This window comes from Oncorhynchus kisutch, linkage group LG1 (assembly GCF_002021735.2).
Source record: "Oncorhynchus kisutch isolate 150728-3 linkage group LG1, Okis_V2, whole genome shotgun sequence".
Taxonomy (NCBI): domain Eukaryota; kingdom Metazoa; phylum Chordata; class Actinopteri; order Salmoniformes; family Salmonidae; genus Oncorhynchus; species Oncorhynchus kisutch.
Genome location: NC_034174.2, coordinates 67960895 through 67984696, shown reverse-complemented (window position 1 = coordinate 67984696; position 23802 = coordinate 67960895). Strand labels below are relative to the sequence as shown.

At 43.0% G+C, this 23802-nt stretch overlaps 1 protein-coding gene across 1 annotated transcript; it reads right to left on the bottom strand.

The window, feature by feature from the left end:
• LOC109888530 (phosphoinositide 3-kinase regulatory subunit 5) lies at nucleotides 1–23802 on the bottom strand. The gene is made up of 18 exons (XM_020479702.2): nucleotides 23542–23802; nucleotides 13521–13633; nucleotides 12523–12638; nucleotides 12201–12269; nucleotides 11975–12113; nucleotides 7544–7613; nucleotides 6996–7170; nucleotides 6626–6794; nucleotides 6445–6513; nucleotides 5367–6256; nucleotides 4647–4772; nucleotides 4416–4547; nucleotides 4152–4245; nucleotides 3701–3777; nucleotides 3471–3564; nucleotides 3205–3290; nucleotides 2574–2689; nucleotides 1–2106 (listed from the first exon to the last, which is right to left on the bottom strand). The coding sequence occupies exons 2-18, from the start codon at nucleotides 13618–13620 to the stop codon at nucleotides 1959–1961; spliced, it is 2670 nt and encodes an 889-aa protein (XP_020335291.2). The 5' UTR covers nucleotides 13621–13633; nucleotides 23542–23802; the 3' UTR covers nucleotides 1–1958.

Genomic DNA, 23802 nt, shown 5'->3' with positions numbered 1-23802 from the left:
TTATGTCATCATCATTATTTATTTCTTGTAGGATTTGTCATACTACACAAACAATTCATAGAACATTGATTCGACATTGATAAGACACAAAATAAAGACTAACATCAAAATTGGTACCATATGGAGAGAACAGAAGTGCCAGACAACACCATTTTGTTTTATCTTGTTACATGTACAGTACCTATCATTTCTGTTTATTTTGCATCTGTCTGTTGAAGTTAACCTTATAGCAATATACACTGAATGTACAAAACTTTAGGAATACCTGCTTTTTCCATGACATACTGTAGAATGCACTGTTGGTTAAGGGCTTGTAAGTAAGCATTCCACGGTAAGGTCTACACTTGTTGTATTCGGCACATGTGACAAATAAAGTTTGACTTGATTTGAATCCAGGTGAAAGCTATGATCACTTATTGATGTCACTTGTTAAATCCACTTCAAAATCAGTGTAGTTGAAGGGGAGACGACAGGTTAAAGGATTTTGTTTGTTTGTGTGCCATTCAGGCGATGGGCAAGACAAAAAATGTAAGTGCCTTTGAACAGGGTAGTATAGAAGGTGCCGGTTTGCATGTGTCAAGAACTGCAACGCTACTGGGTTTTTCACACTCAACAGTTTCCCGTGTGTATCAAGAATGGTCCACCACCCAAAGGACATCCAGCCAACTTGACAACTGTGGGAAGCATTGGAGTCAACATGGGCCAGCATCCCTGTGGAAGGGCTTTCGACACCTTGTAGAGTTCATGTCCAGACGGACTGAGGCTGTTGCGAGGGCAAAAGAGGGTGTAACTTAATATTAGGAATGTGTTCTTAATGTTTCGTACACTCGGTATGCATGTGTAATTACTAGTCTGCGGTGTTTTGCTGACATCATAGGGAAACTGGTTAGGTCACAGTCAGGATAAACCCAGAGTCCTACCCATTTAAACACAAAGATTTCTAACATACCAACCTCACCCTTTTTTTTAAGCATTTTTACTGTGCATTCTATTCTGCTGTATGATTGATTACTGTGACCATACCCATTTTCTCCAGTGCAAAGCTGTAGACAACAATAAATTAGACAACTGATTAACAAAAGGACTGGATGAGTATATTCTGTAGCACCATAGACTGGTCTATGACACCAGGTCAATCTATCCTGGAATATCTATGTCCTTTCCTGCGGTCATCGGTATCAGATAAATAAACCAAATATATCTTATGTTTTGTCAAATACCGTGTCAAATAAACATTACAGTGCGCTACTTAGTATGATACATCTTATATTATGTACAATGGAATGTCAAAATGGGATTATTTAATACAATGTCAAATGTATACATTCAAATGTAAAAACAACATTGAACATAATTGCTTTTGGGTCTGTGGAGTCCTGAGAAAGGCTGCTTTTTCTACCTCATTATCCTGACATACGTTACTCTCGTGTGGGAAAGTGAACACAATGGACTCCCCTGCTGGTCTAAAGAAGTCACTGTGATATTTCAGAAATGTCCCACTTCAGGAAACCGTTGCTCATTACAGTGCAGGAAGAAAGGACTTCAGTACTTCCAAATACCTTGCACCAATACCAGCATAGCTACAGTGTAATGTTGAAGTTATTTTGAGGGAAGAAATATATAGTATACAAATGTACATCATTTACATAATCCATAGTGTCCATTTTAGCAACTGGGTATTGAACCCCGGTCTCCTGAATGTCACAAGACTGTGTTAGCCCAACGGAGGTCTGTAGGTCTCAGGCAATGTTAGTCATCACAGGAGGATGGTTCGCTGAACCATCCAGCAGCCATAATGTCCCTTGGCTCCAAAAAGAGTAACTTCCATTAATTTTAGTCTGGTCCACAGACTCCAGGCTTTTCATCTCCACTTACTCCCCCTCTGTTACCAGCTGTCTAAAAAAAGTGTCATAAATACATTAAAGTATATATATATTTTTAAGGCTAGTCTTCCCCTCTCAGGGCTGTGCCCCGCTGAAGGTGGCTATGGGCAGACAGAGGAGGGAGCAGAAGGTGGGGTGGAGTGGCTGGATCTGGGCGGACAGACTCTGGTCTAACCTCCAGTCTGTAGAGCTGTCAGGTTTGTAGCACACAGATACTTCACACCTGGGAGAGAAGGAGGGAGGGAAAGAGACACTGTGGTCAGAGTGTGAGTGTGTGTGGCCGTGTTTAACTTTACTTGTGGAGACTGTGTGGATGTGTTTAACTAAGAATAGTAAAACAAAAATGTGACCAACTGGGGACATTTTGTTGGTCCCCAAAAGGTCACATGCTATTTCTCGGGGGTTTAGGGTTAGGAGTTAAGGTTCGTTTTAGGATTAGGAGCTAGAGTTAGGTTTAGGGGTTAGGGAAAATAGGATTTTGAATGGGACCACAAGGTTAGTTGTATGAGACTGTGACTGTGTGAGTGTGTGTGTGTGTGTGTGTGTGTGTGTGTGTGTGTGTGTGTGTGTGTGTGTGTGTGTGTGTGTGTGTGTGTGTGTGTGTGTGTGTGTGTGTGTGTGTGTGTGTGTGTGTGTGTGTGTGTGTGTGTGTGTGTGTGTGTGTGTGTGTGTGTGTGTGTATTCCTGTACCTGGTGACACCCTGGAAGATCTTCTTCTCATCCTGGTCCAGACACACAGCGAAGGTGGTGTTACCAGTCCCACTGACCTGCACCTTGTCCACCTTCACCTCAGTAACACTCAGTTGCTGTCAAGTAGAAACTGGCCATTAGAAGCAATACAAGTATATTATGGGACTCCGAGGGTGGTTTTTCCAGACACAGACTAAGCAGAGTCCTGGATCAAAAACACGATCAAAGGATAATCTCCAGTGAAAGCGTTTAGGACTAGGTTTAATCTGTATCTTGGAAACCAGCCCTAAGGACATATAGAAAAGCATTCATTAGTGGCATTAATGCTGTATTTGCCTACAGGATGCAGTGTGTCACATTAATGTAAGATCCAGTGAACAGGAAAAGGGTTGGACAACAACAACAACAAAATGACCTCAAGTGAAAGTCGTGTTCCGTTAAAGTAGAAACTGCGACGTGTCTGTGAAAGTGTACAGGGTTGATCGGGTTGATCTAGAAAGAATCTCGTTCTCGGGGTACGAGAGATGCTGCTACAGACCTCTTTATAGAGTCCTTATAGAGCACGACGGTTTATGTAAAGTTGTTGATGTACGCAAGTCGCACCGACTCGATCTGACAACATCCTGCTCACCTGATTGTAGCCTTTCTTAGATTTGTTTGAGTTTTGCCTTTTCAGTACTTCTGTCATTGTCAACTGCAAGCACTCCATCTTTGAATCTGAAACCGTGGGGGAAGGAAGGGATCAAAACAGGATGTCTACGTTGACGAAACAAACTTTCAAACCTACAACTGATTTGGCTGCTCTCTAAAAAGGGTTGGCCCAAAAAATGTCCAATTCATGAATGAACCCAGAACTTTATTTTACTGTAGTTTATTTTATTGCTGTCGTTATATCACCTAGTTCCTCTGGATTCTTGCAGGCTTTTGTCAGGTTGATGGAGGTGCACACTTTGTCTTTCTTCGTCCATTGACTTCTCCCACTGATGACCACCTGAGAGAGAAAAAGAAGGAGAGAGAGAGAGAAATACATCAGAGATGCATCAGGCAAAGATAATGATGATTCATTATGCAGTTGACACGGTCAGTATGTTTCTAGAAGGATGAACAGCTGCTGAACACCATCTTACCCTGTTGTAAACCACCTCTAACATCAGAGGGACTGCCTCCCGGTCGCCATCGATCCCAAACCTCTTGCTCGCGGCACCTACAAAAAGGACAAACACAGAGCTTCCCTATTAGGATTCTGCCATAGAGCTGAACATGATGCTGAAGATGAATAATCAATCATTGATGATGATGATTACGAAGAATGATGATTTATACATTTAGTATCACTTTGTTTTTTAATAAGCAAAAATCGAAGGAAGAGATTCAGTCATGTAGCATTGAAGAAACGACATAGGGGAACAAATGAGACAAATTGAGTCTCTGAATCATAGATTGAAACAGCAGATGTTCCCATAGCCATAATCCACCCAGACCTTGGACTCCCGGCTGCATATTTTCTAATTGGAAAATCTGAACTGCCTGTTGTTTATTATGGGCTGTTTGCTAGGAGACTGAGGCAGATGTACGTACCCATAGCCTTGATGGCTCGTGTCCCTGCGGTGTGGCCCAGCTCTAGGGAGTGAAGGAAAACCTCTGTCCTCTTCTCGCCTCCAGCTAACGTCATCTACAACCCCAAGGACATCAAGCAGTCAACACACACATTTATAACATGGAGGTTGAGTGTAGGAGATGTGTGTGGGTGTGTGTGTGAGAGAGAGAGAGAGAGAGAGAGAGAGAGAGAGAGAGAGAGAGAGAGAGAGAGAGAGAGAGAGAGAAAGAGAATCCAGGCATCACCTCAGCTTGGTAGAGCTGCATCAGTGCAGGCCTGGTGGCATGGCGACAGTAGTACAACACCAGGTCAGCCAGGATGGGCAGACGATCCTCATAGGAACTATCATACAACTCGGACTCCATCTTCGAGGTTTGCTGCAAGACACAGTGAACACCATTGACTGTGTGTGAGACAACACATGATTTTTTTCATCATATTTATCGTTTGATATGTCACACAAAATGTGGTCTTACCTGACACACCACGTTGGCCGGTAGACTGAGCAGGCTCAAGGTGTTGCGTTCGTACCAGGGGTCCAGCATACCAATGAAACGGGCTATGTCGTTAGTGCTGTCTTCTGTGCCAAGAATGTTGAGCTCCTAGAAGAACAATATGTCAGCCTAAACAGCTATCAACCCATTATCTAGAATTGAGGTTACGCTTTAGAGCTGATGTTTCTTATGGTGCACCAGAAACTAACATGGTTTGGGTCCATCTCATCAGGAAGTGAATTGAAGTTCAATTTATAAATTGAAAAAACTTAAATATTATAAATCAAATTTCAATTATCTCCCCAATTGACTTGAATTGAAATAAAATTAACCCCAACCCTGATAGGACCACTTAAAAAGGGCCACTATACTATAAACCTGATAGGGCCACTTAAAAAGAGCCACTATACTATAAACCTGATAGGGCCACTTAAAAAGAGCCACTATGCTATAAACCTGATATGGCCACTTAAAAAGAGCCACTATGCTATAAACCTGATAGGGCCACTTAAAAAGAGCCACTATACTATAAACCTGATAGGGCCACTTAAAAAGAGCCACTATACTATAAACCTGATAGGGCCACTTAAAAAGAGCCACTATGCTATAAACCTGATAGGGCCACTTAAAAAGAGCCACTATGCTATAAACCTGATAGAGCCACTTTTAAAAAAGCCACTATACTATAAGAGTTGTACTCACTGTACAGGATGTACTTCCTCTCCGTGGGCTAGCCGACTGGCCTCCGGGGCTAGGGCACCTGGGACTGGGGCACCTCACAACACCGTCCCTCTTCACAGGCACAAAGAAGAACTGCAGCCGGAAGGCTCTGCTGAGGCTCGGGCAAACGTTTTCTCTCTGGCGTAGGTTACTATAGGCCCTCGCCACCTTGCCCGCCACGTGGTCGGCCCCGAACACTACCACCCTCAGGGTGGTGGCATTACTGTTACCCTCCTCGTCACTGCTCAGGATGGGCCTCCGGCGGAAGCACACGTGCTTGAGGGCCTGGGGGGTACAGGGGGTCTGGAACAAAGAGTCTGGGCTGCGTAGGTGCACCTGCTGCGGGAGGGAGTTGGAGCGCTTTGAACGAACAGGGACAAAGTCTGTAGCATCTGGGCTGCCGAGGCTCTTGGCTCTGGTCAGGGATTGCGTCTTTGTCTTGAAGAAACGGGAGAAGTGCTGGCTCCGACGAGCCAAAGCTTTGGTTGACTTGCCGGATGATGGGCTCCGTTCCAAAGGTGAGGGGCTGGAGGTGGCATCCTCGGGGTCTTCGTAGAAGTCGCTGTCGATGCCGGAAGTGACTGAGAGAATGGAGGGGGTGTAGGATTCGGACAAGTTGGAGTACATGGAGTCTTTAGAGGCAGTGGAGAGGGAGGAGACGGTGGAGAAGGTGGAGGCTCGGTGGTCCACGCTCCAGGCGTTGTCTCCGACATGTCTACGTACAAACTCCTTCTCTCCCTCTTCCTTCTCTCCCTCTTCCTCCTCCAGGTCGAACTCTGCATCTTCCTCCCCCTCCTCACCATCACCCTGACCACTGGAGGTCTGGAAGCTGGTTAGGTCATGCTCGTTCTCCAGAATGGTGTTGAGGATATCTGAAAATCACAAGGACACAGTCTATCAGTTGCATGTACTGTACAAATTAATTTGTCACAATCCAAGTTGAAACCATCAAACGGAAAGGAAAGTCAACCTAGGTAGGAGAAACCTAGAGAGGAACCAGACTCAAGGGGGATCCCATGACAAGCCATTTCATGAGAGACTGAAGACCAAAGTCCTTTACCAAAGTTGTCCTTGTCCCAGTGAAACATGTAGCACTTGGCTGTGGGCAGTGGTAGCGTTTGCAGCATTCCTAAAAACAGAGTAAATACAACGAAACAACATTTACACACATTGTATGGACATTTTTTCCCAGTAGCCTCATTATGACAAATCAATACACTGGTTAGGCTCCACCCTCTCACCGTCAGACTTCCTGACATCGGACGCTGGGACGCCCATCCTCTCCCTCAGCCCCTCCAGGCCCTGCGTCACATGATCACGGCCTCTCGCCGGGTCGTCCATGGCAGCAGCCATCTCCAGGACGTCGGTTACCATGGAGAAGATCTCCACCAGCACTTCTAGGCTCTTGACCTGTGGCAAGAAAGTCACGTTGTGTTTCTGTACAGAAGATCGGTACTAACAAACTATCAAACTACTAACCATTGATTTTGACCATGATGGGTAAAAACTAACAGATTACACATCCATCAAGACTAACAAAATCTTAGCTAAAATCACAATTTCTATCGGTATCTCTATAGCGTTCCAGTGGTATATTGTGTCGTCCAGTACCTGCAGGGCTTTGTGGATGCTGGCCAGGGGGTACTTGGTGCCCAGGGTAGCCTGGTAGGCATGTTTGACCAGGGTGATATACGTCTCTCTCTGGGACCGTTGGATACTACTCAGTTGGTCTGCTACAGACAGGAACTCAGGAGGCACCTCACTAGGGTTCATCAACAGAACCGTCCTATGGGGATGAGATGACATAGGGTTGACATGGTGGAAAACACAGGGGTGATAGGAGGTCTGCGCTCTAAAAAAAAGTGATCATTATTTTTCATGAATTCTAGAACAGGAAGATAGAAATGCCTTTGTCTCTCGGCACACATACAAAGACGTGTATATAAACACACACCCAGTTACATGGAAACAGAACAAGGGGAACGCTAACAGAAGAAAAACCCACAGAGTGAAAAGGAAGTAGTGATATATTGGGCAGGGAAGGGGTGGGGAGAACGAATAACTGAAGTTCCAGACGTGTGGTTTTTACATGACAAAAATGCACAGTCATTTAGAATCATCTGTAGTAAAACGTAGCAGTTAAACTGTTGACAACCTACATTGTTTTTGAGGGATGTTTTGAGGTGGCCAGGCCTTGCTCTTCTCTCACCAGTCTGTGATAGGATATGCCTGTGAAGTGAACACACGCTGAGTAAGTTGATTTTTCTTTGCACACTAAAGTATTGTATTGCACACAATTACATCATCATTTGATCTCACAACATCACAAAATAGTGATGCCCATTCACACCACTGCAAGCTCATTCATTCATTGGCCTGTACCTGACGTGACTTTCTCAGATTTCAGTCTTATTTTTTATTCGTTCTGTCATTATCCTCTTCCAGGTAGTTGACAGGATGTTATAGTTCTGCTTTTTTTCTTTTGTGAATTGAAGTATCACACATCCACTTTCCAAGAACAGGCTACCACAGAACCGTCAAACACTTCTCCATTATCACTGGCACATGTTTGAGCAGACACGTTTACCTAAACCTGACTTTTCATTTACCTAACTTGATCAATTTGAGGTGATCAAGTTAATCCGATTATGTTATATCTACAGTGCCTTCACTTATTCCACATAGTGGCGTTACAGCCGAATTCAAAATTGATTTGAATTGTAAAAAAAAATCTAACCCATCAACACACAATACCTCATAATGATAAAGTTTAAAACAGATTGTTTTTGCTAGTGTATTGAAATTGAAATACAGAAATATCTAATTTACATAAGTATTCACACCCCTGAGTCAATACTTGTACAAGCACCTTTGGCAGAGATTACAGCAGTGAGTCTTTCTGGGTAAGTCTCTAAGAGCTTTCCACACCTGGATTGTGCAACATTTGCCCATTATTCTTCACAAAATTCTTCAAGCTCTATCAAATTGGTTGTTGATCATTGCTTGAAAACCATTTTTAGGTCTTGCCATATATTTTCAAGTGGATTTAAGTCATAACTGTAACTCGGCCACTCAGGAACATTCACTATCTTCTTGGTAAACAACTCCAGTGTAGATTTGGCCTTGTGTTTTAGGTTATTGAAAGGTGAATTAATCTCCCAGTGACTGGTGGAAAGCAGACAACCAGGTTTTCCTCTAGGATTTTGCCTGTTCTTCCGTTTCCTTTTTATCCTGAAAAACTCCCCAGTCCTTAACAGTCCTTAACGATTACAAGCACACCCGTAACAAGACGCAGCCACCACTATGCTTGAAAATATGGAGACTAGTACTCAGTAATGTGCAGGGTTGAGTAGGTTACTTTCTAAATGTACTCCGTTACAAAATTGTAATCAGTAACGTAACTTTGGTATTACCCAAACTCAGTAACGTAATCTGATTACATTCCATTACTTTTAGACTACTTTCCCCTTAAGAGACATTAGAAGAAGACAAAAATGTATGTTACCAATTGAACAACATCTATTACAGGATAAGTCAATGTTAAAGTTTACATAGCTAGGCTTTTCAAGTGGCGCAGAGGTCTAAGGCACTGCATCGCAGTGCTAGCTGTGCCACTAGAGGTCCAGGCTCTGTCACAGCTGGCCGTGACCGGGAGACCCATGGGGCGGCGCACAATTGGCCCAGCGTCGACTGGGTTAGGGGAGGGTTTGGCCGGTCAGAATATTCTTGTACCATCGCACTCTAGCGACTCCTGGGGTGGGCCGGGCGCAATGCACGCTCACACGGTCACCAGGTGTATGGTGTTACCTCCGACACATTGGTGCGGCTGGCTTCCGGGTTAAGCGGGCATTGTGTCAAGAAGCAGTGCGGCTTGGCTGGGTTGTGTTTCGGAGGAAGGCATGGCTCTCGACCTTCGCCACTCCCGAGTCCGCACGGGAGTTGCAGTGATGAGACAAGACTGTAACTACCAATTGGATACCATGAAAAAGGGGGTAAAAATAAATAAAATAAAAAGTTTACATAGCTGGCAATATATGGATGTTAAATGTTACTTTATGGGTTGATTCTTCTTGTACCCCATCGCTTTCTACAACATATAATACAATTAAATTTTATCTTTACATTAAAAACCAAAGCCTGTCAGAATTCCAGTCATTCCAATAAATGTTATACCCCTTGATCTTCAAGAATAGGACTTGGACATATGGAAGTACAGATTAGCCAAATAGTTTTATGACCCCAAAACGAATGACTTATTAGCCAGCCCTACTCTGTTGTTTATGATTTTGTTGTCATGGAGGACTGATTGGGATCATTGATTCAAATTGAAAAATAAATGCTGCGCTCATGGAATGGCATGCTTTGCCAAGAGTGTGCAAAGCTGTCATCAAGGCAAAGGGTAGCTACTTTGAAGAATCTAAAATATATTTTGATTGGTTTATCACTTTTTTGGTTAGTACATGATTCCTTGTGTGTTATTTCATAGTTTTGATGTCTTCACTATTATTCTACAATGTAGAACATAGTACAAATAAAGAAAAACCCTTGAATGAGTAGGTGTGTCCAAACGTTTATATTTAAGTCCAAAAATGGATGTAGCAACTACAGATTGCCCCTTTAAGTCTATCAACATTTTGCAAGTTTGAGCATGTGTCCATTAGGCCTATGGAATTATTTTATCAGCATGAATTAGATTGAGCAATAAAATCCCCACTTTGATTCCATAGGCTTGGATCCGCACTATGCAGCTGTTGCGAGAGCACATTTTTCACTGGCTGTCCACTGGTTAAAAAAAAAAAGATTGATAGGAAGTTTAAACTTCTTGTATTCAACCATTATTGGGTTCAAATACACATTTAGATTTGTGAACAGCCATCCACAACAACCACAATCTGTATGACGCAAATAGCTAAATGAGAGAGCTGCAGTATGATTCACATCAATGCGCTATGTAGATATCAATAATAAATTATATCCCCGTATCGCCGTAGACTACACCTCTACTGTCATCCTTACCTCCAAGCGTTTATTCAAGTTGGATAATCTTTGGATGCCGACAGCAGTCGCACCATTGGAAGACATAGCTTGGACTGCAGCCTACAAAAGCCTATTCCTGCTCTTTTCCTATGATCCATCAAACACATTTGGTGTGTCATCATAGTGTCTCTGATTTGTGGTCAGACTTTCTCAGGTTGAACAAACTTAAATTTGCCCCTTTTTTCAATGCTGATTTGAATGTCATTGAACAAACAGAGAAGTGTCAAATATTTTTTCCACAAACATCCATTCTGATTTTAAAAGTAATCCTCGAAGTAACCATCTAGTTTTTTAAAAGTATCTGTAATCTGATTACAATATTTTTTGCTAGTAACGTAACGGATTATAGTTACCGTTTTTTGTAATCCCTTACATGTAACAGATTACATGTAACTACATATAATCCGTTACTCCCAACCCTGGTAATGTGTTGTATTGGATTTGCCCCAAACATAACACTTTGTATTCAGGGCAAGAAGTTCATTGCTTTGCCACATTTTTGCAGTATTACTTTAGTGCCTTGCTGGAAACAGGATGCATGATTTGGAATATTTATATTCTGTACAGGCTTCCTTTTTGTCACTCGGTCAATTCGGTGGAGTAACTACAATGCTGTTGATCCATCCTCAGTTTTCTCTTATCACAGCCATTAAACTCTCTAACTGTTTTAAAGTCACCAATGGCCTCGTGGTTAAATCCCAGAGCGGCTTTCTTGCTCTCTGGAAAGTGTGTTAGGAAGGATCCCTGTATCTTTGTAGTGACTGGCTGTATTGATACACCATCCAAAGTGTCATTAATAAAAAATACAAATAATGTGGGAAAACGCAAGGGGTTTGAATACTTTCTGATACTCACTTTGTGCGTTTCATCTTACTGCATTATCTGTTTGAGTCACTAGGGGTCAGTCACTGATCATGGTTGACAGAGCCACAGTACATGGGGTGTATTCATTATGGAAACTGTTTAACGTTTAAGAATCAAGTGGAATCAACCAGAGCAAACTAAATGAAACGGGGAGGGACCCATCTGAATTTGTCCAATAGAAACTCTTGTTTGTGTTTTCTGTGTTTGGAGTAAACTGTTTATTGCAAAACGTTTTGCACCAGAATCGGCGTAATGATTAAATGATTACAGCCCTCAGCAACTATGGCTCGAACCATTGGGAGAGAAGTCGACGTAGGCACTTGTTGCCTCACAGAAAAAGGAAGGCTGTCTTACACATATCCATTTTTGACCTCATATTAATTCACAGTCCACATCATGCTCATCAATTTATTTTACCTTTATTTAACTAGGCAAGTCAGTTAAGAACAAATCCTTTTTTCAATGACGGCCTAGGAACATTGGGTTAACTGCCTGTTCAGGGGCAGAACGACAGATTTGTACCTTGTCAGCTCAGGGGTTTGAACTTGCAACCTTCACGGTCACTAGTCCAATGCTCTAACCACTAGGCTACGCTGCCACCCCAATGAAGTAAATGAATAGTTCAAAACCCCCATAGAAGCATGGGGTAGATATAAAACCTAGAGTAGCCCACGTCTTTCCATGTTTACCTGGGGCCTTGAGTTCCTGGTGTAAGGTGGAGAGCAGTCCTTTACACACGCTGCAGTAAGGCTCTGGCCAAGTCAGGAAACAGCCAAACACCTCACAGGCCTCCTCCAGCAGCTCCGTGGCAGGGGGACAGAAGGGGGTCTGCAACCAGAAAAACACCTAGTTAGAGGTAACTACGGTTGGGGTTTTCATGTTTGATTTATTGATTGATTGATTGATTACCGTTACCTGTAACAGAGTGGAGGAGAACATGATAGCGAGGGGAGCCACTAGCTCATACTGACACTGATCCTGGACCTGCACACACATACGGAGAACCAAAAGTTCATTCACGTATCCACACTTTATAGTTTCAGTTCTCAATTCCCACCGCAAGACGGCATACTGCTCCTAATCACATACTGTAGATCAGACTAAAATCCCACCTACATCCTGTAGAGGCTTGGGGTCATCATGACATGTGACCATAAGAATCTAGGTCATAGCAGCATCCTAAGTAGAGGAGTTATGATAGCCTCTGCCCTTTCAGTAATGACCTGTGACCCCTCACCTCTCGGGTCTTCCTGAGGATCTGCTGCAGGAGGATGAGGAAGTTCTCTGGGTCTCTCTTCACCAATTCCTCCAGACTCCAGCGGTTCAACGACTGGCCTGCCGTGCACATCAGGACTGAAACACACACACAGATCACATCACATCAGAGGGAGCATGCCACATTGTGTAACATGTTTATGAAACTAAAACATATAGCTTCCCTGAAGGGTACACAGTGTACTTCAAAACAAATTAATAACATCATTTCAACACAGTATGTGGCAACAAGGTACCTCCTGAAAATGTGATATAGAAAACCACAGTGTGTAGGTGTATGATATCTGACTCAGTTGGTGCTGCTATGCTTTACTACACTAACCGATCCTACCCCCTCACACTACCTCATCATGCTTCCAGGCGCACTGCGGTCTATGCCACCACGTCTCTGTGTGTTTGTGTGTGCACAACTTCCTCCACAGCCATAGTGTCAACGTTGATACTTCCTCTAGCACGTAATAACACTTCTCTGACAGTTTTCAACAACAACAGACTCACTAGACCTACTGGGCTTCAGATATACCTGTCACAACGAACAGTTCTGGTGCTCAGAAGTTGAGAAAGAACAACAATTTACTGTCAGTGTGGTCTGACTGATGACTGATGACTGATGATTTTCTTGTGGAGGGGTTTTAACATGTTGCTGGACACTTGAAACGTCTCATGCTATTTGATATTATGTCGACTTTCTGTAACACCACACTTAGAAAATGTTCCTGCAGTTTGGATCAATACTGTGACATGAACTACATGCAACAGTGACAGGCCTGCCTGTGAACAGGCCTGATTTCCATTTCAAGTGAACAACCATATTATGCCTTTCTTAACAAATAAAGGACTGCATGTCTCAAGTGAAATACACTGGGAATCAAATTCCCTGAGAATGAAAACTAAGTCACCAACGAAGAGATGAAATACACCCTCCCACGTCCGACCCTGCTCAGCTCAGATGAGGCTTACCGTTCCAGGGTTGTGGTGCCGTGGGGCTGGGTCTGAGCCCATCCAGACATCGGTCCAGAGCATGCTGGATCCGGTCCTCAGTACACGACGTGTGCTGCATGTCTTCTCACGACCTGGAGTAGAAGAGAGGGATAAGAAGATAAACATCACACCTCTCTCCATTCATCCCTCTCTCTCCGTGAACGCATATAAGACTTATCGGATCAAGGAAGTAAACACAGGTCCAGTTTTGCATCTTGGTATACATCGCAGGGGACATTTGAAAATGCCCTCATGAGTTCCGTGGAAAAGCCACAAGACAGGAGGGGATTTCAGGGGGATGGAGAGATAAGAAAAACAAACTGTTATTCTCTCTTCCTTCCCTTCTTATAGTTTATTATATTTCTATGGCCCTTCACAGGCATCGCCCTCATCTGTGTTACTGGGAATCATATAGAGACAATAGGATACGGGACTTCCTGATATTAGGACACACAACAGGGGCATGTTCAGTAGAAACCAAACGATTTGAACATGTTTTGAAACAGAGAACATGAACGGGTATATTATAAAATAACATCACATTCTTGGGCTTCAAAATGTTTCTGTTTCACGCCTGTTTCGACCCAGGTGTTAGGCTCTATGGTTAGGCTTTGTTTCAGTCGTGTTATAATTGTGTTGTATCTCCTGTTATGCATGACAGGGTGAGGGTGTTGTTTTATAACAAGCAATTTCATTGCTTTCACTCACAATCACAGGAGTTTCATGTTTCTGTAATCCAGTCTCTGCATCAACGTAATAAGGTCCAATAACAGTCACATTAATAAATGTACATTATCTCCTCAAAACTACTGGAGGCTGATGAATTTGCTGTCTATTACAATAATAACTGGCAATAATTTGTTAATAATTGTGTAATTTGACTAAAATGTCTAATTGTTTTTCACAACCATCTTGACTGCATATTGATCAACAGCCAGACGTTTTTTGGTCATGACTTAATGATACAATCTGCAGATGTCTCAAGAAAGGCCTGTAAAAACGACTGCCAAAGACATTGAAGTGTTGTTGACCAGCTACAGTAATGTAGGATACTGGACATTCACAATAGACGCAGCTATTGTATTAGCCCGCGTGCCAATCTATTAGCGCTATCCTGCCAACTTCGTATCACTCATTGCCATACCTTTGTCCTGACAATGAGAGCGGCAGGAGTTGGCAAGAGCACAAACAGATCTGGGACCAGGCTTCTAGTGTATGAATTGACTGTACACATTCTAAGATTCCAATATAGGGACATATCCAAAAGGTACTGAATTAGGCAGCAGCCGCACCACGTCCTGTCTTGCCCCACTGTGGAACTTTACCATGGGTTAGAGCCCAGGGTTGGGGATTCCGACGTGGACAGTGCAGCTTTCTTTGTTGAGTGGAAACAAACGTTTTTCATAAGACAAGACACTTCAATCCCTCCCACCAACTAGTGTTTGTATCCAATAACAGGCTCAAAGACAGAGAAATCCCCTATAAATCCCACATGTGACTGATAATGTGTGCCAGATAGCACCGCGCTGCATATGAATCTGTGCCTATGAATGGCTCACACAAATGCACAAAAGGTCAGAGGAGTGATCGCCATGGTGATTAGCGGTAATATCTCACCAACGTCTGGTGAATGAAAAACCCACCAGACACCTGCTCTGAGGGAACTTACCCTGATTCTGACCAACCAAGGCTCATCTATGAGTGTTCCTCACTGGCCTTATGTTGATACAGAGATAAAGCTGAAACATAAAAATAGACTAAGTCAAAACAAGCACTACCTCATTTGAAGCATTTTAAAACCAGGAGCAGGTTTCATTTGGGTCCTGGGAACCGACTTTTTTAAAGTCACGTTACAGGGGCCACGGGTTAGACGAAGCCAAACTTTCTCAACTGGGTCATTCAGCGGCTGTTGAGCGAGGCAATGATATAAATGCTCACAACGAGAAGCCTCCCTATTTTTAGGTCTTGTGGGGGACTTTTCACAGTATTGACCAAAGGACAGGAAACTGTCATTGTGTACAGATATGAGCCTGGGTGGCCACACATACACAAAGAAACAGACGAATACCACAGGAGGTTGGTGGCACCTTAATTAGGGAGAACGGGGCTCGTGGTAATGGCTGGAGTGGAATCAGCGGCACGGCATCAAATACACCAAACACATGGTTTCCATGCCATTCCATTCCCTCCATCCTGGCGATTAATATGAGCTGTCCTTCCCTCAGCAGTCTCCCGTGACACACACAAACACAGCGGGGCCAGAGAGCAGAGAGTCAGACGGATGGGGAAATCTAGGGTTACCCCCAGATCCAGAAGCTAACCGGCGGGGCGCCCCCGCCATTTAAGGCCCCTAAGGAACCACGAGAGGAAGAGCATGTGAACAAATGCCAGGGGGGTCAGATTAATTCAACCATTATTTTCCAGCACCACTACTGTTAACAACAATATGGTGAACCTTGACAATAACAATAGAATCCACATAAACGACACTCCCATACAGCCTAGTTCTCAGCCCCCCGTCGCCCACGCTAAAAGGTGTATTGTATCCCCAGAAGTGTTATAGCCTGGTCTGAGATCTGTTTGGTCTGTCTTGCCATTGTTTGGCTTGACAATGACCATAGGATTTGACAGGACAACACAAACAGGTCTGAGATCAGGCAAGATGTGTTATGAGTGGCACGGTCAGTAGGTGTAGGAAAGTTACTGTTTGATACTAACCGGTAAATGACCCACCCGGTCATTGTGGAACTATACTGTGTTGGACACCGGCCAGGTGGAATGGGAAGGAACTAATAAGTCATATAGGTTCTGATGGCTGTATCCAGTCTAGGGTCAGATGTTGACTCTGGGTGTAATAAAGCAACTCTTATGATCTCATTTACAGTAGGACATTCAGAGTGAGTCATCCACTGCCATATAATGGCTGACGGTAGGTTATGAATTTATTTAAATGATTATGTAGTGGTATGAATGCATTAAGTATGGCTCATGAATGTGTAATTAAGTCAAACAAAGTAATACCAACATTTTCTAAACATCAGTGACTGTCAATGTAACAATAGCATAGATTAACAGGCTGTTCTAGAAAATTATATTCAGGTCTTAAATCATTCTGTTTACATGGCAACTATTGAACATATATGAAACTGTGGGTTTTCATAAGAGGATGTATGAATGCCCTCAAACGTCAACAAGGTCACTTCCACATTTTCAGCTGTTGCAACAGAGGTTAACAAGGAAAGCTGACTAAAAGTCACATGTCTGTCTCTAGGTGCCATGTCCCCAGTCTCTCCTTTGTCCTTCACATCACATATCATTTTGGAGTACCCTACACTCTTAGAATAAAAGGTGCTATATAGAACCTAAAAATGTTTCTTCGGCTGTCCCCATGGGAGAGCCCTTTGAAGAACCCTTTTTGGTTCCTGGTAGAATCCTTTTGGGTTCCATCTAGAGCCCTACATGGAACCAAAAAGGGTTCTACCTGGTTCCCAAAAGGGTTCTCCTATGGGGATAGCCGGAGAAGCCTTTGGGAACCCTTTTTTCCCTAAGAGTGTAGCATCTGCAGGTTTTCCACTAATCCCTGATTTCAGCCCAAGGTGCTAGCATGACACATCCAATCTCATCCAATTAATCAATTAGGATCAGTTCGATCAACTGATCAATACAAACAACTGGCTCCCAGTTTAAACCAAAATACTTTGTGGATTGGAGTGCCACGTTCAAGCCAACAACTGAGTCATACTGCGCCTGACCGAACATAACCTGACTATTTATTCTTATTGTCAGCAGATGTATAGGTCATGCCTGAATGGGACTCAATCCTGGTGGAGCACCCTTGCACACAGCTGCAGATGTGGCATGACGAAGGCCCTCAAGTAATCTCAAGTCAACAGCAACAAGATCTTCAGCTTGCCGCTAGCCGGGTTGCCAGATCTGTGTATGCTTTAGCCAAGCAGATCTGGCAACCAGGGTAGCCTTCCACTCTGCCTGTACCCTCCATAGAGATCTTATTAAATGACTATGTGTAATTCTATGGTACCCTACTTTCAAAAACAGTGTTATAGCCATGACAACGAGCAACAGATCTGGCAACCAGGTTAGCCCGCTTTCTTCTCTGCCTCTACAATGCTCTACCCTGAGACACAGTGTGAGACTCTTTCTTCTTCACCTCTTTCCTTTCCTCTTCCTTTTGCCCAGGCTGATCACATTTCCAACAGCTTCCAAACAGGAAAATAGCTCCCCAGCTCTGGAAGGGAAGCAGGTGCCTGTCCATTGTTGTGGTGTGATCCGCCTCTCAGATAGACTCCCACAGACAAGGTAGGAGGTGGTGGATGGGGGGGGGTCGTCTCATTGTACTTTAATTGATAGTCCCATATCCCCATCCAATCTTCCTCTGTTGGGTTTAAAACACTGATGGCCCCCTCCTCTCCTCGTATCACCTTACCCTCCATTGTTTCTCTCAACCGGACCACTGCATGAGCACCAGCCTCTAAAACAAAAGTTGAACAATAACACGACAATGCTCTGCTGTAAATTGCTTCCTCTTTTGTTCAATGCAACTACTGGCCAGCGGGTGTCTTTCACACTTACAGGCCCAACCAGGTACAGTGGGATGCAGTGGCAGAGTATCGATGATGGTAAACTTCATTAGGCTCTATGGTGGAAGTATAGAAGCGGCCACATCTGCAGTTACTGAACACTTACAGTTGAAGTCGGAAGTTTACATACACAAAGGTTGGAGTCATTAAACTAGTTTTTCAACCACTCCACACATTTCTTATTAACAAACTATAGTTTTGGCAAGTCGGTTAGGACATCTACTTTATGAATGAATCATTTTTCCAACATTTGTTTACAGACAGATTATTTCACTGTATCACAATTCCAGTTTACATACACTAAGTTGACTGCCTTTAAACAGCTTGGAAAATTCCAGAAAATTATGTCATGGCTTTAGAAGCTTCTGATAGGCTAATTTACATAATTTGAGTCAATTGGAGGTGTACATGTGGATGCATTTCAAGGCCAACCTTCAAACTCAGTGCCTCTTTGCTTGACATCATGGGAAAATCAAAAGAAATCAGCCAAGACCTCAGAATAATATGTGGAGGTCTACAAAATAATTGTAGACCTCCACAAGTCTGGTTCATCCTTGGGAGCAATTTCCAAATGCCTGAAGGTACCACGTTCATCTGTGCAAACAATAGTACGCAAGTGTAAACACACGCAGCCATCCTACCGCTCAGGAAGGTGCCGCCATAAAAAAGCCAGACTACTACGGGTTGCAACTGCACATGGGGACAAAGATCGTACTTTTTGGAGAAATGTCCTCTGGTCTGCTGAAACAGAAATAGAACTGTTTGGCCATAATAATCATCGTTATGTTTGGAAGAAAAAGGGGGAGGCTTGCAAGCTGAAGAACACCATCCCAACCGTGAAGCACGGGGTTGGGAGCATCATGTTGTGGGGGTGCTTTGCTGCAGGAGGGACTTGTGTATTTCACAAAATAGATGGCTTCGTGAGGGAGGAAAATTATGTGGATATATTGAAGCAACATTAGTCAGGAAGTTAAAGCTTGATTGTAAATGGGTCTTTCAAATGGACAATGATCCCAAGCATACTTCCAAAGTTGTGGCAAAATGGCTTAAGGACAACAAAGTCAAGGTATTGAAGTGGTCATCACAATGTCCTGACCTCAATCGTAACTTGTGGGCAGAACTGAAAAAGTGTATGCGAGCAAGGAGGCCTACAAACCTGACTGTTACACAGCTCTGTCAGGAGGAATGGGCCAAAATTCACCCAACTTATTGTGGGAAGCTTGTGAAAGGCTACCCGAAACGTTTGACTGAAGTTAAACCATTTTAAGGCAATGCTACCAAATACTAATTGAGTGTAGGTAAACTTCTGACCCACTGGGAATGTGATGAAAGAAATAAAAGCTGAAATAAATCATTCTCTCTACTATTATTCTGACATTTCACATTCTTAAAATAAAGTGGTGATTCTAACTGACCTAAGACAGAGAATTTTTACTGGGATTAAATGTCAGGAATTGTGAAAAACTGAGTTTAAATGTATTTGGCTAAGGTGTATGTAACCTGACGGAAAATATTTTTTACGCATTACAGTCTGCTGTGTGGTCCTTAGTGTACACCCTACACATATTTTATGATTCGATTCAGCACACATTTAGACAAGTGATAACAGATCCACAAGGTGAATGAGAGTTAGAACAACAGTGTCATTATACACAGACTTTGATCCTCACGTCCCCAGTAAAGATATTATATGAGGGAGTGGACAATTATGCAAATATGGAATGATAATGCATTATGAACTACGAGCCAGGTTTGATATAAGACATGACTACCAAACCTCCACACTGTGTTTTATACAGTATATATATATTCACATTTATAACTAAACTGGCAGTTAAAATATCATGAGCACATGATACGTAAATAAGGAAAATCAGTCAGGTGTATAATATGTGACTGCTCTAATCCATGCTTTACTGTATAATGTGCAATGTAGATATAGTATATGCAATGTGGAAGACCTGGGGGCGTGTTCAGGTGACATTCCGATAGAAATATGTTGAACAAAATATGTCAAACAAACACACCTCTCTGACATATAAAATAAGGAATCATGTCAGCTCGATTCACTACATTTCTATCTGCAACGTTCCACGTTTGCCTACTGAACGTACCCCTGGGTGAGTGAGGTGTACATCTTGTGGGAAAGTTGTGTGTAGAAAGTGTATGTAGAAAAACGTAGACTTTGGAGATAGATAAGACTGGTAAAGAGGTAAACAGGAAGAGAGGTTGTGTGAATTATACGGCATGGTGTTTTGATGTGAGTGCTAACCAAACGATCTTGTCTGCTAAAAATGGGTGTTGCCACTTTCACTTGTGCTTGGAGATAGATATAGGGATGTAGGCGACTTCCAATCACATGCTGAAGAGCGGCAGGTAGCCTAGCGGTTAAGAGTGTTGAGCCAGTAACCGAAAGGTTTCTGGTTCAAATCCCCGAACTGACTAGGTGGGAAAAAAATTGGTCGATGTGCCCTTGAGCATGGCACTTAACCATAATTGCTCCTGTAGGTTACTCTGGGTAATAGCATCTGCTAAATTACTTTGGTTAACAGTTTGCTAGTGTTAGAAATATCCTCAGTACTCACAATAAGACTGAAACCTAAACCGGAAACACACTCGCACATCAAGAGCAGGTTATTAGAAAGTGCATTTGGAGATATGAAATTAATTATTCTGTTTCATTCTGCCTTTGCCAAAAAAAACTGTGAATCCACGCTGATGATTGGGATATGGATTAAGTAGTTCCTTGTGTGATATTACAATAATTCTTTGAAAAACTGCAACACCCAGCTGCAGAGGCCATTTCTCAAAATTGTACTCATCTTTGAAAGAAACTGAGTAGAAATATGCATGACTGTAACAGTATTCCACTTACCCACCGAGTGCACTCGGAAAGTATTCAGACCGTTACATTACAGCCTTAATCTAAAATGGATTAAATGCATATTTTTCTCATCAATCTACACACAAAAAACCCATATTGACAAAGCGAAAATTGTTTTTCTGACATTTTTGCAAATGTATTAAAAATAAAAAACAGAATGCATTGAAGGTCCCCAAGAACATGGTGGCCTCCATCATTCTTAAATGGAAGAAGTTTGGAACCTAAAAGGCACCTAAAGGACTCTCAGACCTTGAGAAACAAGATTCTCTGGTCTGACGAAACCAAGATTGAACTCTTTGGCCTGAATGCCAAGCTTCACGTCTGGAGGAAACCTGGCACCATCCATACAGTGAAGCATGGTGGTGGCAGCATCATGCTGTGGGGATGTTTTCAGCTGCAGGGACTGGGAAACTAGTCAGGATTGAGGAAAAAAATAACGAAGCAAAGTACAGAGATCCTTTATGAAAACCTGCTCTAGAGCGCTCGAGACATCACACTGGGGCGAAGTTTCACCTTCCAACAGGACAACGACCCTAAGCACACAGCCAAGACAACGCAGGAGTAGCTTCGGGACAAGTCTGAATGTCGTTGAGTGGCCCAGCCAGAGCCCAGACTTGAATCCGATCGAACATCTCTGGAGAGACCTGAAAATGACTGTGCAGCAACTCTCCCCATCCAACCCGACAGAGCTTGAGAGGATCTGCAGAGAAGACTGTTAGAAACTCCAAAAATACAGGTGTGCCAAGCTTGCAGCGTCATACCCAAGAAGACTCAAGGCTGTAATCGCTGCCAAAGGTGCTTCAACAAAGTACTGAGTAAAAGGTCTGAATACTTATATAAATGTAATATCAGTTTTTTTTTTTTTCTAAATTTGCACAAAAATATATAAACCTGTTTTTGCTTTGTCATTATGGGGTATTGGTGTGGAGATTGATGAGGGGAAAAAACAACAACTGTAACGTAACGTAACAAAATATGGAAAAAGTCAAGGGGTCTGAATACTTTGCGAATGCACTCTATACCTTCAGATTACTGTAAGTGGTGCGTCAATCAACACACAGTTCTACTGTAAGTGACAGGTGGGGTATTAGAGTATTATAACTGTTGTCCTCTGTGGCTTGGTTGGTAGATCACGGCGTTTGCAATGCCAGGATTGAAGGTTCGATTACCGGAAAAATTTGCATGAAGAATGTATGCGTGCTCGACTAAGTCGATTTGGGTAAAAGCATCTGATAAATGGCGTATATACAATAACTGTTTGCATGCATACTGTATCCATGCAACCAACACATACTACCTATTGTCTATTAGAAGTGACAGTACAATCACAGGGTGTCTAAAAATAAGTTCCCAAAATGCTGCTTGGTGGGGGTCTGCAAGTTAACTTCCTTGTGTGTCAGTGTCATCATTTTGACAGCCTTTCCCATCAGTGTAACAGCATCTACCACAAACTCATAAACAGTTTAATAAGCCCAGTTGGGTTTGCAGGTGTTGTTTCTGATAATCACCACATTTTAATTGATCCATTTGTGGAATTTGTAAGGAAAATCACTATCAGTTTAATGGAGAACTACCTCAACTAACCAGAATACCCCATCACCAGAACTTTATTAACTATCCTTATTACGATTTATTTATTTGATGTAAACTTTATTTAACTGGGCAAGTCAGTTAAGAACAAATTCTTATTTACAATGACGGCCTACCACGGCCAAACTCTAACCCGGACGACACGGGGCCAATTGTGCACCGCCTTATAGGACTCCCAATCATGGCCGGTTGTGATACAGCCTGGAATCAAACCAGGGTCTGTAGTGATGCCTCTAGCACTGAGATGCAGTGCCTTCGACCGCTGCGCCACTCGGGAGCCCTATAATATTGCCTCAATAGCCTTTTCTTACACACCTGGACCAACCCGCCAGGCAGAAAATTCAGAAACACAAGCATTGAAGCAATGATATGACACTTGGGCATTGGTTAGGTTTATTCGATTGGCGAGTCTAGTCCCAGGATTAGTGCACAAATGTTCCCTTCTCAGATGTATGGAACCAGTATTTTCTCAGTTTGCAGTTGTGGTCACAATGGCAACTAGGGATTTTCAACAATAAGGCATCATCCACAGATGAAGCCAAATTACAATACTAACTCATATCCAAGGTCAAATGTCTTAATTGGAATATAATATCATTTTAAATGTCTGGAGTCATAGACACTTGATGAGTACTTCACAAATTGTCCAGATGTTATATTTCTGAAACGACTCTATTGTCTATTATACTAGATTTAGGCTCCAGTAATTTAGCGTGGGTGAGTTTGGATCTCTTGGCAGTTGCTCGACCCGGGTTTAAGTCCAAGTCGGGGCTATCCCCACCAAATTCCCCCTTAACCCTCAACCTTCTGGCCCGAAGCCCAGCGCACCATCGACTGTGCCACAAAAGCATGCTCATCCATTGTGAAAAGACAATAGCCTGGTAGGCTTACAACCACAGATAGCCCACTAGTCCTCCACACGGCTTACCTGCTGTTATCGTTCAGTAACATCCATAGCCTTTTGGCGTTAGTTTGTGTGAAAGCCCCTCAGGTCCAATGACTCCAATCCCACTGCCATTCATTCACAAGAGAGAAGAGGGGGAGCACAGATGAGCCACATCCTTCACTAGTGCTGTGTAGGGCTCCAGAGGAACAACAGCTGTAGACTACCACCAGTCACAGTAGACGCAGTAGTAGTAGTGGAGATATAGACCCTGCACACGCAGAGGGTATGTGTCAAACAGGAAGT